The 16,027-nt window shown below is 40.1% G+C and overlaps 1 protein-coding gene across 2 annotated transcripts in view; it reads left to right on the forward strand.

The window, feature by feature from the left end:
• Nucleotides 1-14,470, forward strand: part of DNASE2B (deoxyribonuclease 2 beta) — a 16,686-nt gene extending 2,216 nt beyond the window's left edge. Inside the window, exons 2-6 of one of the 2 annotated variants that reach the window (XM_004369105.2) lie at nucleotides 2,698-2,875; nucleotides 7,154-7,235; nucleotides 9,967-10,128; nucleotides 11,635-11,832; nucleotides 13,993-14,470. In XM_004369105.2, the coding sequence (XP_004369162.1) occupies nucleotides 2,698-2,875; nucleotides 7,154-7,235; nucleotides 9,967-10,128; nucleotides 11,635-11,832; nucleotides 13,993-14,333 (961 nt within the window). In that variant the 3' untranslated portion in view covers nucleotides 14,334-14,470. The remainder of the gene's footprint in view (nucleotides 1-2,697; nucleotides 2,876-7,153; nucleotides 7,236-9,966; nucleotides 10,129-11,634; nucleotides 11,833-13,992) is intronic. The other variant, XM_004369106.1, reaches the window with a different exon arrangement.
• The last annotated feature ends 1,557 nt before the right edge of the window (nucleotides 14,471-16,027 follow it).

Below are 16,027 nucleotides of genomic sequence, written 5' to 3' on the forward strand. Positions count from 1 at the left end.
AAATGTTCTGCATCCCACTTTGGTGAGTGGCATCTGGGGTCTTAAAAGCTAGCGAGTGGCCATTTAAGATGCATCAATTGGTCCCAACCCACCTGAAGTAAAGGAGGATGGAGAACACCATAGACACAAGGAAAGTATTGGTCCAAGAGACAGAAAGGGCCACATAAAAGAGAGACTTCATCAGCCTGAGACCAGAAGAACTAGATGGTGCCTGGCTACCACTAATGACCGCCCTGACAGGGAACACAACAGAGAGTCCCTGATGGAGCAGGAGAAAAGTGGAGTTCAGAACTCAAATTCTAGTAAAAAGACCAGACTTAATGGTTTGATTGAGACTGGAGGGACCCCGGAAGACTTGGCCCCCGGACTCTCTGTTAGCTCAAAACTAAAACCATTCCTGAGGCCAACTGTTCAGACAAAGATTAGATTGGACTATGGGACAGAAAATGATACTCGTGAAGAATGTGCTTCTTAGCTCAAGTAGACACATGAGACTAAATGGGCAGCTCCTGTCCAGAGGCGAGATGAGAAGGCAGAAAGGGTCAGGAGCTGGTTGTATGGACACGGGAAATCCGGAGTGGAAAGGAGGAGTGTGCTGTCACAGTACAGGTAGAGCAACTGGGGTCACATAACAATGTGTGTATAAATTTTTGTATGAGAGACTGACTTGAATTGTAAATTTTCACTTAAAGCATAACAGTAAAAAAAAAAAAAAAAAGAAATTTCACTGGCAGCACAGTGAAGGCTAGATGGAGGGGGACCAATCAAAAGTCAGAGAAACCAGCTGGAATTTTGCAGTATTACAGGTAAGAAGACGTGAGGACCCGAGTTAAACAGTTGACAGTAGAAACGGAGAGAAGGAACATTCTGAGAGGACTTGGTAATGGATGAGATAAGCGATGTCAGAGAGAAGTTAAGAAAGACTTTCAGGTTTCAGGTTTCTTTGACTGCATGGATGTGTTCCCTAATAGTGGGGGTTGAACAGATTTGGAACAAAATACTATAAACTTGGTTTCAAAAATATGTCGTTGGAGGTCTCTTGGACATCTTTGTGTCTAGGTTCATCTGGATCTCAGCACAGAGATGTGAGCTAGAAACAGATTCAGGAATGTTCAGTATATACTTGGAGACAGTCACTAGGAAGAATGTTTTAAAAGCACTAACCATGGCACACCGGTGGGCCAAAAACCCTTCAATGATGGGCCACCAAATTGTCATCAGTATATAAAATTTATTTTTGCTACAACTGAGTGGACATATTACTTAGTGATGTCCATCAGAGAGAACGCTGAGCTGAGCAGATAGTGAGACACAGCCTAAAGCTGGTACAACTTACTGTGAGAGTTAAACAGCAAAGTAACATCAAATCAGCACCAAAGAAAAATTCTGTTTTCTAGAACATGTGAGGACCTTTCCCTGTGAGTAAGAAAGCATTGTCAGGGCAGGAAATATTTCACTTCAATAGAAGCATAAAGCTGAAGGGAACTGACTGAAGAATTTGATGTTCTTATAGACAGTGTAAGATACTGTTGTACAGTAATTTAAAAAAAAAATCAGTTATTGTTGAGTTAATTCCAATTCATGGTGACCCCATGTGTGTCAGAGTAGAAAACTGTGCTGATTTTTCAATGGCTGATTTTTCAGAAGTAGATTGCCAGGCCTGTCTTTTGAGGTACCTCTGGGTAGACCCAAACCACAACCTTTCAGTTAGCAGCTAAGCATGTTAACCATTTTCACCATCCAGGGAGTCCTGTACAGTAATAGTGAATGCATCATAATGTTTGGTTGTTGTGAGTGTTTAAGTGATAAATGTAAGGTTCATGCTCCTGGAGAGTATTTGGTTAAATCATTCATTCTCAACCGGGGAAGATTTTGCCCTTCAGATGACTTTTAGCAATGTCTGGAGCCATTTTTTATTGTTACTACTGGGATCTAGTAAGCAGAGGCCAGGTACCCTGCAATGCACAGGATGGCCTCCTGCAATGAAGAATTAATTATCTGGCCCCAAATGTCAACAGGGCCGCTGTTGAGAAACCCTGGGCTAGACAGTCCAGGAATGCCTGAATGCTATAAGGCCCAACCACCTCTCCTCTTGTGAGATACCTAAAGGAAATATACGATCAGGAAACAATAGAAAAGGAAAGCAAAGTGCCACTTAATCAGCTGGTCTTGGATTTGATTCCTTAATGCAGAGCATTCTGATAAACTGAGCTAAAGAATGTGGCTCAGGCCAGAGGCTCAAGGAGGCCTCTACCTTCCCTGAAGGTCAAAAACAAATTTCACACCCAACCAGCAAGTTGCAAACAGAAGAGCATGCCAAGCACAAGTGCAGAAGAGGAAAACACATCCAAGAGCAAGAGTCCTCCAGTCCAGGCCTGGACCTTAACCTTCTCCCCATATGGACTGTAGAAGCAACAGAGAGAACCACTTTTAATGTACCTGGATGTCCACCACAGGGAAAGTCCATACACCCCCTACCCAAATAAATGTACCTATCCAGTCAGATTCACATTTCCTTTTCTGGGGAAGAGGAAGAAGAAGGGTAGAGACAGGCAGCAGCTTGAGCGAATCCCATTCCTTAGACTTGGAGGCTTCCCATGAAGAATAATTGAGACGACAGATTTAAGTTCTTAGCGTGACTGCCACCAGGCAAGCACTCAGTAAATATTAGTAATTCATAATTATTTCCTTTGTTAGGTTTACCTTTTATAAGTTACCTAAAAGGCAAGAAAAGGAAAGTGGAGAGACTGGGTTAGAGTACCTGTACCTAGACTCTACAACTAGAAGCTGGAGGAGGAGTAACCAACTAATGAATGCCACCAACAGTGTTTTGGGAAGGACATTACACCAGCTATATGAAGCACATGCCTCCAAGGTATGTTATAGCTAATCATTTATTTGAGTCATATAAAGTACATAAGACAGAATCCAAAGCTTCCAAAATATTTTTTTCTTTTCATTCACCAACTCTTAATCCTAGCAACTTAAAGTAAACTAGCTCAGGACTAGCCCAGGACAACTGTCTGAGCCAATCTGACCAAGATCTTAGGGAATATGCCATCATACTCTATAGTAATGCCAAATTGCTGGTACATTAGGCACCATGTTTAATGGTATTCCTGGACAGTGTGAATTAATTGTATATTTAAGTCCTTTGGCTGCCAAAACCTCTGCCAATTCACTCTTTTTTATCCATCTAATTTTAGTCCATCTGATTTAATCCATTTAACTTAGTCCATCTATTTTAATCCATCAAAATCACAAAAATTTATCCATCTAATACAAACAGAGAGAAGAACCGTCTTCTGCCACAATGGAACATAGACCAATGATCAATATGACATAAGTCATGTGTTCTTTATGCGATAGTGATGATGAATTTGTGCTGACCCAAGAAAAGGGACCCACTTGGTCTTCCCTTTGAGAGCTAAGGGTCTCGTTCAAGGCCCTAGAACTAACTTGCCTGAATGGCAATTAAGCCTATCTGAACTTCACAAGCTAATGAGCTAACCCACGAAAGAGAGCGCATCCAGATAATTCAGACATAGGTGGCTGACTTGTAAGTAGCCCTGCTGGCTCAGTATGGCTCTTTCTGCTATTCAGTAACAAGAAACTGCTTTCCAACCGGGGAGGACAAGTAAAACCCAGCAATAATTGAAATCCAGTTATACTCACTAGTGCTGCTATAACACAAATACCACAAGTGGATGGCTTTAACAAAGAGAAATTTATTCTTTCACAGTCTAGTAGGCTTCAAGTCCAAATTCAGGGTGCCAGCTCCAGGGGAACGCTTTCTTTGTCGGCTCTGTAGGAAGGTTTGTGTCATCAATCTTCCCTTGGTCTGGGAGCATCTCAGCGCAGGAACCTCCAGTCCAAAGGACGTGCTCTGCTCCCAGCGCTGCTTTCTTGGTGGTATGAGGTCCCCAACTCTCTCCTTGCTTCCCTTTCCTTTTATCTCTTGTAAGATAAAATGTGGTGCAGGCCACACCCCAGGGAAACTCCTTTTACTTTGGATCAGGGATGTGATCTTAGTAAGGGTGTTACATCCCACTCTAATCCTCTTACAATCACAAAATGGGAGGACAACCACACAATACTGGGAATCATGGCCCAGCCAAATTGATACACACATTTCTGGGGGACACAATTCAATCCATGACATTCACTTATGCATTTCCTAACAATAATTTATAGAGAAGTAAGCAAATAATATGATGAAGCACCTACAATGTACTGGGCTCTGTGCCGGGCCTTTACATATGTCAATTAATTTAGCCTGTAGCACTATTGCACATGTGTATCTGAATATTTACTCAAAACATGCAGGGCGCTTCCATTATGTGTGGTCATATTCATTTAATTCACTGCCATTATGACAAGTCTTCAGAGCCGAGTTACAAAGTTATAAAATATTTATAGACCTTTGAATGAATGTGATGTGCCAACCACTGTGCTAAGTGTTTTAAAAAATTATTTCCTTTAATCTCAAGGACAACCCCGTTTTGAATAAACAGATTGTTATTTAAAATCAAAACTGCCTGCAGTTGCTTCTGCCTTCCAAGTTTGGGGTTGGGGTTGTGGAGCATAATCTAGCAGACAGAAAATAAATGCCAACATCGTTCCCTTCACCATCACAGGGACTGCTGGGAGGAGAAGGGAAAGAGAGTAATATTGTAAAGCCTCTCCCTTTTACCCTGTGCTGGAATAGATGGTTCTTAGTTTGGCAGAATATAATAATGATCTTTGGGGGTACAAAGGTAGCCCCAAGAGCCTAGAAGGGGAAAGAGCTAAAATGCTCAGCAAAACAATCAAACAAAAAAAGGTGGACGAGAATCAGGAATTAAAAAGTGTGAGAAACTTGGAGGGAGATTGCGGGCAGGGCAACATGCTAATGTCAAAACTTTCAACCATTTCAAACCTTCAGTAAAAATATGCTCACACACAAATGCCTTGAGTGATTGATTCTGGGAAGATAAAGACAGCAAAGGGGCTGATGTCCATGTCTGATGGGCACAGCACCAAAAGAAGAGATCAATAGCAGCAGGTGATGTCCAGGTGAGAGTGAGTGTTCCTTGGAAGTTGGAACTACATGCCAGAAGTGACTGAGAATGTTATTACCCGATCCTGGACCTGAAATTGAACTTGTGAGAGAGAGTAGGACTCAAGATCAGAGCAACTGGTTTTAAATCTCAAATGTCAAGGTGATCTAAGCCAACACATGGGTTACATTTGGAATTGTTTTCCTTCTTTAGCAGATAAGAAAATTGCCTTTGCAAATAAGAACCTTTCATTCGCCTTTATGATAACACTTATCAAACTATATGGCACTTGCCTAAACTTGCCTGTCTATATTCTCTACTATAGACAGGGAAGAAACTGTATCCCTCTTGTTCACCATCCAGTAGCCAAAACAATACCCAATGAACGTGTTAAATGAATTAAGTTGTACAAAGGCACGCGCCTAGATCTACCTTATTCTTAACTTCATGATCTGTCCTCTTATCAAATCACCTCCCTTCCCACCAGGGCTACAACCCATTCAACCTTAGCTAGCTGTTATACTCCTGGTTAGAATAGTAATCTTCATCTATTCTAAGAAGAAAGTTCCTCACCTATCTTCTTAGAGCCTCTCCACATTGCACCCCAAAGACACACAATGACCTCATACCATATTGCCACATTCATTCCAAGCCCACGGAATAACTAATTGTCAGAGTTCTCCACAGGAGGATGATATGCATGCCATTTGGCAGCTGTGATCAATTATGGAAAATGAGTAAGAAAATAGTTTAACTTTCCTGGATATTCCCAAACACAGTAGCCAAGAATGCTACACAGACTATGCTGTACATTTAAAAATATATAATTTTAGATCACATCAAATAATTAAGCAACTGTGAGAGACTCAGTTATTAACTCCCCCACCCCAACCACCCAGGAGAAAAGCAAGGGATTTTCCTGCTTTTAATTATGTCCCTGAGACTTTTTAATATTGACATTACTGGCTTCAATAAAAGTCACTGCATCATGACACAAATGAAACGGTGCCACCCAGAACAAATACAAGCAAGTTTCCAAGGCATGACAAAGAGAAGCTATCAAAATAATAGCCTCATTTTGACTCAAAGATTTGGCCAACGCTTTGGAGAATTTACTGGTATTTTGCCTTATCAAAGGAAATTCAATATCACACATTCGATTTCACCAGAAGCAGAGAAATATCCAGTTAGAAAGGCGAAGTAACACTGAGAAACGGATGGAAGAAAAATCCTCTCATAGACTGGAGAAATCCCGAGAGTATGGCCCCCGAATATGCTTACGGTTCATATAACGAAGTCACTCCTGAGGTTCACACTTCAGCCAAAGATTAGACAGGCCCATAAAACAAAATGAGACTAAATGGGCACACCAGCCCAGGGGCAAGGACGAGAAGGCAGGAGAGGACAGGAAAGCTGTTAACTGGGAACCCAAGGTCAAGAAGGGGAGAGTGTTGACACGTCGTGGGGCTGGCAACCAGTGTCACAAAACAATATGTGTATTAATTGTTCAATGAGAAGCTAGTTTGCTGTGTAAACCTTCATCTAAAGTATAATAAAAAAAAAAAGAAGAAATAAAAATCCTTTCATACCAGAGAGGCAGGGGGAGCAGATCATGAGGAATTCTGATTATACACAGCTTGGCCAAGCAGTGAAGCAAAAAGTAGACAGAGGAAATCAGATCCTGACAAGTAGCTCTGTGCTGTGCCTGTAATAGCAATGGAAGAAAACTCAGGTGTAATCCTTGGCTGGTTGTACCCACTTCACTTCCTGAATAAATATTTAAGTACTCCTTTATTATACACTGGTTGCTTAATCAGAAACCTAGGTCCAAAACAACCAAGAGAAATAGAAATATCAGCCTCACACATCATATCGCAATGCATAGGGCTCCTGTCACAAGAGAAAATCATGCATGGTTGAGAATGGACTTCCTCTCCCTTGTTTTGCATGTCACAGAATTCATATTGATGGGCAAGCTGCCTATCAGAGGAATGGATGACTTCTCATGTGTATTAATGAAAACTCTGTATTACAGGCTGGGTAGCTGGTAGAAATGTTGTGAGCGTTTGTGGATGGAAGATTTATGCCATTATAACTCTAATATGTTCCTGCAGAGTAACAACACAGCCTATCTAATATACAATGATGGAGTTCCTAAATCTGTGAATTATAGCAGGAAGTATGGCCACACCAAAGGTATGACAGAGGCCTTAGTTTCTCTTGCCTACTGGAAATCAATATTTTTTTTGGCAAACATTTCATCATAACTATTCTTATGTTCTACACTAAAAAGATAGCATAACTTTTCTTTTTAATGGTTTATTTTGAGTTATTGAAGTGTTTGATTTCTATATCACAGGTTATATTATACTTTGACTTGGCAATTCCCTTTTCACAAATCCCATTTTATTTCTTAGCATATTTTTTAAAATATGCCTTATAGTGGAAGTTCAAGCGCCAACTACTGGGAATACCAGCCAGTAAATATGTATATCTGTATCCCTGGGTGTTGTAAATGGTTAACAAGTTCAGCTGCTAACTACAATGTTGTGCTTCAAGTCCGCCCAGAGGCTCCTCAGAAAAAACACCTGGCAATCTACTTCTGAAAAATCAACCATTGAAACCCTATGAAGCACAGTTCTACCCTGACACACATGGGGTCACCATGAGCTGGAACTCTCTGAATGGCAATTGGTTTATTTATATACACACATGCACATAAAACATTTTAGCATCTTAGTCACGTTTATTGAGGTATAATTTACACTAAGTAAAATTCACTCTTTTTAGTGCATAATTCCATTTGATATAAGCATTTTTGAAGAAACATTTTTTAAACCAAATAGCCAAACAATTTTTTATATTATAGTAACTTTTGTCATTTTAATATACACATTTTAAGTGTATATTAATTATAGAAAATTTCAAAATGCACGTAAACAAAAAAATCTATAATCCTAATGTGCATTAGATAACTACACTTAATCCTTTCTACTTTTTCTATAATGCATATTTTAAAATATTTTCATAAAAATACTGTAATGACTATTTTCCAACTTAATATATCATGAATAATTTTCCATGGCAACAAGAATTCTTCAGAAGGTTCCAAACTCAAACACCTTCAGAGAACAGCCAAGTGAGCTGGGTTAGCAGGCAACTGTGGAGAACTGGAGAGTACATACTTGGCCTAAAGGGGGCAGTTACTACTCAGCTTGCCAAATAGGGATGCAATTTTTCAGGAGATGCTAAAAATTGATATTTTCATGGAAAATCTCCCCAATATTTAAATGTTGGCAATGAATTTAAAGTTTTAAAAATACTCTGTAAGTCTAATAAAACATATCTGTGGTCTTGATTTGACCTGTGGGCTGCCAGTTTGCAACCTCTGAGTAAGAATATAATTTGTAATGACTGTCAAAGGGCATGAGCATTTAAAGGCTTTTGATTTAGTCAAGTTGTCCTCGTGATAGGAGTCTCTTGGTGGTGCAAAACGATTAACAAGCTTGGCTGCTAACCGAAAGGCTGGAGTTTGAGTCCACCTAGTGGTACCTCAGAAGCAAGATCTGGTGCTCTACTTCTGAAAAATCAGCCATCAAAAACCCTACCGAGCACAGTTCTACTCTGACACACATGCGGTCGCCATGAGTCGGAGTCAACTCGATGGCAACTGGTTTGCTTTTAGTTTTTTGGTCTTCCTGACGGTCCTATCTATATGTAACCCAACCATTATTAGCTCATGCCATATTCTCCAGCCTCTCATCCGGCAACTTCCCACCACTACTCTCACCTCCACCCTGTTAGGAGCCATCTGTTAGGAGTCACAAGGGTTTGAAAAAAAGACTGGAAAGAGAGTGAGGCCCAAAGTCAAATGGGGGAGTTCTCCTTGCCAACAGATGCCCTACTATCCTGTGGCATTTGTACCAGGAGGTAACGATTTCAGCAAAACAGCACACTCATCTGAGCAGAGGAGAGCTCTTTAACGTCCCCCAGCTGTTAGGAAACACAACTTTGAACACAGTCCATCTGGACATAGGTATTGATTCTGTTTCCACCAAGAAAGCAACAGTAGACTTTCTTAAGGGTGTTCTTTGAAAAGAAATAACTGACAAGAATTTGGTTTCACCTCTAACAATAAGGCAAACATGAATGAATTTTATGTTTTCATGGTCATATGCAGATTGGACAGTCCAGCTAGCATTCAAAACTATCCTGATATATTTATAAACACAGAAATATTCATTGACACCTACAGGACAGGGTTCTTTTTGCCATGTCACAAGATGATGATCTTTCTGTGTTCTTTTCTGGTTCTCACATTCTTTTGCTCTAGAGATTTTATACTAAACACAATTAATTGGGATGCTTTACCATAGCTTCCTCCTTTTTCTCTTGCCTCTTCTTTTGGACTTGTGGAATTGGGTGACTCCTCTGCCACATAAATGAGCGTCATTTTCTTACAACAAATTGCTGCAAGTACATTTCTTCATTTGATATTTTCTTTTTCAACTCTGATTTTTAGCTGGCTTTCGAAAATAGTTTAGCTGCTTAGCAGTGAAGACACTATCTGAAGCCTGACAGGTGACTGTACAGTTCAACAAGGTCAAATTCCAATTTAGCAAATTTGCATTCTGCCAAAACAAATTCTTCTTGTTTCAACATGAGACTCCTCTTAACTCTGTACAGGGTGGCTGGCCTGGTTCCCCTCTTGTGGTGGCTTATTATCAGTAATGGGGCGATGTAACATGTGCTTGAATTGTTTTTGAAGTCTTTGAAAAATGTCCATGATACTTATGATTATTAGCCTAATAAAGCACTAGCCTAAAGCATAAGCATAATCCAGCTTAACTATTGCAGCTTTGAACTCTATTTTTAAAAGGAGCTTTGTTTTTTTTAATGTATCTGTATTTAACTGTAACGTTGGTAGGTTTACTGCTGTGGAACAGAGTCCAGGGATTCTGGTTGATTCATTCTATTCCCCGGTTCCCTCCAATTCCTGAAGAAGGCTATGATTATCCACCCACGGGAAGACGAAATGGACAAACTGGCATCTGTATAACTTTCAAGTACAACCAGTATAAAGCAATAGGTAACGTTAGAGCATGTAAAAAAAAAAAAAAAAAAAAGAGAGATAGCAATGCTGAAGAAGGTAAGGAATTGGCAAATGTATTAATAAATTTGTCACTTAATTCTCTATTCCTACAGCCTCTGATATCTAGATTCTAATACTGGCTTTTCCATCATGAGATCTTGGGCAGGCTCACTTACATTAGTGGTTTACTGATCCACCAGTGAAGTCATAACCTTGATCAGGGGTCCCCGTTGTTGTCAGATGTGTTCCAGTCGATGTTGACTTATAGCAACCCAATGTGACAGAGTAGAACTGCCCCATAGGGTTTTCTTTATTGTGATCTTTATGAAAGCAGATCACCAGGTCTTTCTCTCACGTAGCTGCTGGGTGGGCTAAAATCGCCAGCCTTTTCAGTCAGCAGCCAAGCATTTAACCATTTGAGCCACCACGGTTCCTTTGATCAAAGGTAGTAATTTTGAATGTCTGCAGGGCTAGGCAGGTAACAAAATAGGTGAAACAGAAAGGCAAATACTGTATGGTCAGCTTCCCTCAAAGGCCGCAGTTCTATCATTTTGTAGATCTGTAAGAATGCAGGTCTACTGGTTATACATCTCCAGATTTTTCAAGAGGAATCAAAAATCTAGGGGGGTGGTGTGTGTGAGAGAGATAGAGAGAGAAAGAGGGCGCTCCTGATTTTTAAATATAGATTCTATTTATCTAAAAAAAAAAATGTGTACATCACATGTTTCCTGTAGGCCACCAATGTGATCCTTTGAGATTTCCAGCTCTAAGGGACGTAAATAGTTAGATTTGGCAAACTCTGGTGGGAGATAAGGGGAAGCAGGAATACTGTTTTACCAATCACTTTTTACTGAGGAGGCTGCTAAATAACAGCTTTTAGATATAAGGAGGTTTAGAATATGTTTTTATTCAAATTTTCATATTATGGCAATGATCACTGAGGTACTCAGCCTCTCACCCAAGTCAAACCCTAGTCTAACTAGTTTGGTTCATGTAATGATTAGAGAGCTGTATAGCAGAGAGGTTTAGTGTGCACTCTGATGAGATGATCATTTTGAAGCTTGGTGATTGGTACATGGGAGTTCTCTGCTTTTATATATGTACATATGGGGGGGCGCATGTGACCTTCAAGGTCAGACTACCTGGGTTTCAATGACAACTCCATCAGTTACAAGCTTTAAAACTTTTGGCATGTGACGTAAACTCTCATTTAATTCAGCTATACAATGAGGATGATGATAAAAGAGGACTTACCTAATAGTAAGATTATAATAAAGATTAAATTAATTTAACCTGGGTAAAATTCATAGCTCAGTACCTGGCAAGTAGGATGTGCAGTGTCAGTTATTTTAATCAAAATTCACAAGAACCCTATTGGCTTAAAAAAGGGAGTACTTTTGTGTTTTGTTTTGCTTTTTAATTCACAATATGATTTATAATATCAAACAGGCATTTCCATTTGTGTCTTAACTTTCAACTTTTCTTTACCAACTCTTGATTGAGATTCTCAGCTCTTGATCTACAACCCAAATGTCTACAGCTGTTCCATCCCAGCCACCTTTCACCAGGAGCTCGTTCACATGTCCCAGCTGTGTGCCAGGTCCAGCACATCAGAGATCCCCCGCCGGCAACTCGCCACATTTCAGTCAGCCCAGGGACAAAACTTCCTTCATTTTGCAAAGTCTGATTCTTTTCTTGACGGTATGAAACACCATCATCAAACATTATGCTATGTAACTGCTGTAAAATCACTTTGGATAGCTTAGAGGAGATATTTTGATTTTCAGAGGAAAGAAGGAAGGAGATGGGTAGGGAAGGGAGAAGGGAAATCAAGGATCAATTCACACATTTGCCTGCCCAATTTGCATAGCAGGGTTGCTGATCCAACCTCAAAGGGTCTCACAGCCAACCAGCCAGGGACCAGTACAAGTTCCTGTTCCCCAACCTCCGCTGAGCATGGGCTACAGCCATCTTCCTCTTCTTCCATTCTCTAAGCAGTTATTTTAAGCCTTCCTTACTCTCAAGTCCTTTATATTATGCTGCCTTCTCGCTCTTAGTTTCACCTTTTTCTTCATAGAGAAAACAGGTCACCAGGAAAGAACCACTTCAATATCATACCAATCCCCCCAAAAACAAATAAACAGTCTTATCTGTTTCCATTCCTTTTAACCTGTTTCCTCTCATCCCAACAGAAGCGATGCACCCCTTTTGCTGTTAGCAGCCGAGCACTTAACCGCTGCACCACCAGGGCTCCCTGATCTGTTCTACCTTCAACTCTCCCACTCTGTAGGCTCCTTCCCCTCTGCACATAAACGTGCCTAAAACACCTCCTTCAACTCTAAAGCCCCTATATCTGTCTTCTTCTTTTTCTTCCAGATTTCTTTCTGAAAAAACTATACAGGACTTTCACTTTCTCAATGCTCCTTCTCTGCAGCCTTGCTTCTGTCTGTAGACACTCCACTCTCTCCCCAAAGTCAGCTCACTGATTTCCATGCTTGCTTCCTGCCTTCCTTCCTTTTTACATCGACTAAATATTTACTGAAGCCTACTACTTGCCAAGCCCTGTGTTAGGCACTAGAGATTCAAAAATGAACAGGACGGAAATAGCCCCTTTAGAATTTGACACTGTTGAAACTCTTTCCTTTCTGAAACATTTCCCTTCAAGTCTGGTTTTTGGGAGGATGCAGTCTGTTGGTCTTCCTCCCACTTCTTTCAAATCTCTTCTCCAAGGTCCTCTTCTTCTACCTGCTCCTCCAGTGATTATCAGATTGCCTTATGGTCCTCTACCCTTCCTTATCTTATTCTACATACTCATGCTGGGCAATTCCAGCAAGCACTCTGGGAATTCCCAAGTCTAGATCTCTACCCCAGACCTCTGTACTGACTGATGTATTCAAGAGTTAATGGGCTATTTATATTGGAAGTGCATAGCCACATCAAATTCAACATGCCAAATTCATCTCATCATCATCCTCCACAAACCAACTCTTTTTCTTTTATTCTGCAGAAACCTGGGAGTCATTCTAGATCCCTCCTCTTTCTCACTCTATCTCATCATCAAAATTCCATCAATTCCAGGTGCTTAATAACTCTCACCTTTATGTTATTCTCACCAAACTCTGCCACAGCTGTAGTCCACACCTGTGTTTATCGTCACATCCTTCTGTTTTTCCTATTTCCAATCTAATCCACCCCTCCTAATTCATCCTAAACATTGCCTCAATTGGTATTTCTGATCATAAGCTGGTTTCTATTCATTCCACATTAACATTCCTTTAAAAAACGCCCCCATTGGGCAGGAAAGCTGGTAATAGGGAACCCAAGGCTGAGAAGGGACAGTGTTGACATGTCATGGGGTTGTTAGCCATTGTCATAAAACAATACGTGTACTGTTTAATGAGAAGCTATTTGTTCTGTAAACCTTCATCTAAAGTACAATAAAAATTAATTAATTAATTTAAAAAAAACAAAAAACAAAACCTCTCCTATTGCTTTTAGAAAAATCCAGACTTTTTAGCACGGCTTACAAAGATCTCTTAGAAACTGGCCCCTGCTTACTTCTTAAGCCTTATTCTTTTCAAAGGTCTTTTCATGACAAAACCGTATACTGCTCCCTGGTTTGTAGGGAACAGAGGAAGTTTGCAGGCTCCAACAACATCATAGTAACGATGATAATGATTCTTATTTGCCTATCACTTTAGCGTTTACAAAATACTTTCCCATTCACTATCTCAATCATGTTGTTATTATTGTGTGTGTGACATCCACATGTGAATGATGGTTTCCATTCCTCAGGATATTTTCAGGGACTTATCTAAGCATGAATGCCAACCTCACTATCTTTCTCCTTATAAATCTTAGACATCTTTGCAGCTTGGATGGCTCAACATTTGAAGACACACTTGCTAACAGAAACCTGGCAGAGGAAGAGACAAGAGCTTCCTTCAAACTGCTCCCTTCCTTACCATGTCTACAATGTCAAAGCAATTAAGATATCTGGACAATCTTATTTTAGTTCTTATCAGGATCATGCCAAATGGTGTATTTCCCTAAAGGGTGCCCAAAATCGCTGGACATGTATTGGAGACTTGAATCGGAGCCCCTACCAAGCCTTCAGAAGTGGAGGATTCATTTGTACCCAGAATAGGTATATCTACCAAGCATTTCAAAGATTAGTTTTGTATTATGAGAACTGTAACTAAACTTGGTGAAGGGAAACATGTACTATCAACGTGGACATTGAAAATGGATCTTCTTCTATTAAATCCATTTTTTATATATCAAAAGATATACACTTGTAGTCTACATATCATCAAATAAAACACTTTTCTCTCACGTTTCCTATTTTTACTTTCAGTTACTAGCAGCTTATCTACTTTGCACTATGTATCGTGAGCATAAACTATTAAAATGAGAGTGGGAGGAATGAAAGGAAAATATTTGTTCCAGATTGGTCAACTTTCAATTGTTCAATGCTTGATCAGCCATTTTGTAGATTAGATTTCATCTCCTTCACAAAGACTTCTCTACTCGCAACTCTTCCTGAAGGAAAAATAGCTCTCTCTTCTGTATGTCCACATTATTTGGTCATATTCCTCTTAAAGTTATTTCTCACTGGTTTATGATTAAGTGTTATTTGTCATTATTCAGCTGCTCCTTGATAACTGCAAGGCTTTGGGTGACTTACTTAAACTCTCGGAGCCTTGGGTTTCTTATCTATAAAATGGGGATAATATATAGGTATGTTCAAGCACCTAGCATAGAACCTGCCACATGATAGACACTTACAAACCCTACGGAGCACAGTTTTACTTTGACATACATGGGAAGACAAGAGTTAAGTTTTAGAAATGAGTAATATTTTTTGGGAAAGGGCATTTTTAAATCAGATTAATAGAAAAAAAGTAAGCAGCTCATCAACTCTAGGGAAATAAAGAAGTGTGCTATAAAGAAACCAGAATCAAATGTAATAACCTTCAATTCCAGTATGCTTCATTTTCTGGAGTTTTTATTACTAAACATAAATATAGTGTAAAGGAGTAATAATGTTGTTTTTAGTTGCCATTGAGTCAACCCCTAACTCATGGCGACTCCATGCATTACAGAACAAAATGCTGCCTGGTCCTTCGCCATCACCATGATAGGTTGCAGACTGGATCACTGAGATACATAGGGTTTTCACTGGCTGATTTTCAGAAGTAGATCACAAGGCCTTTCTTTCTAGTCCATCTTAGACTAGAAGCTCCACTGAGACCTGTTCAGCATCATAGCAACACAAGCCTCCACTGACAGATGGACGGTGGCTGTGCAGGAGGTGCATTGGCTGAGAATCAAACCTGAGTCTCCTGAATGGAAGACAAGAATTCTACCACTGAACCACCAATGCCTTATAATAATATTAAGTAGTTCCTAATTGCTTAATAAGTTTGGGATATGGTTCCCTCACAACAGAGAGTCTTGGATAAAGCAGGAAAAAGGTGGGGTGCAGAACCCAAATTCTAGTAAGAAACCCAGACTTAATGGTCTGACTGAGACTGAAGGAACCCTGGAAAGCATGGCCCCTGGATTCTCTATCAGCCCAGAACTAAAACAATTTCCAAAGCCAACTCTTCAGACAGGGATTGGACTGGACTGTGGGACATAAAGTGACACTGGTGAGGAGTGTGCCTCTTGGCTCAAGTAGATACAAGAGACTAAATGGGCAGCTTCTGTCTGGAGGTGAGATGGAAAGACAAAGAGGGTTAGGAGCTGGCTGAATGGACATGGGGAATCAGGGGTGGAAAGGAGGAGTGTGCTGTCACAGTATGGGGAGAGCAATTAGAGTCATATAACACTGTATGTATAAATTTTTGTATGGGAAAAAATAAGAATAAAAAAAAAAGTTTGCAATATGGTT

The sequence above is a fragment of the Trichechus manatus genome, unplaced genomic scaffold (genome assembly GCF_000243295.1).
Source record: "Trichechus manatus latirostris isolate Lorelei unplaced genomic scaffold, TriManLat1.0 scaffold00003, whole genome shotgun sequence".
Classification (NCBI taxonomy): domain Eukaryota; kingdom Metazoa; phylum Chordata; class Mammalia; order Sirenia; family Trichechidae; genus Trichechus; species Trichechus manatus.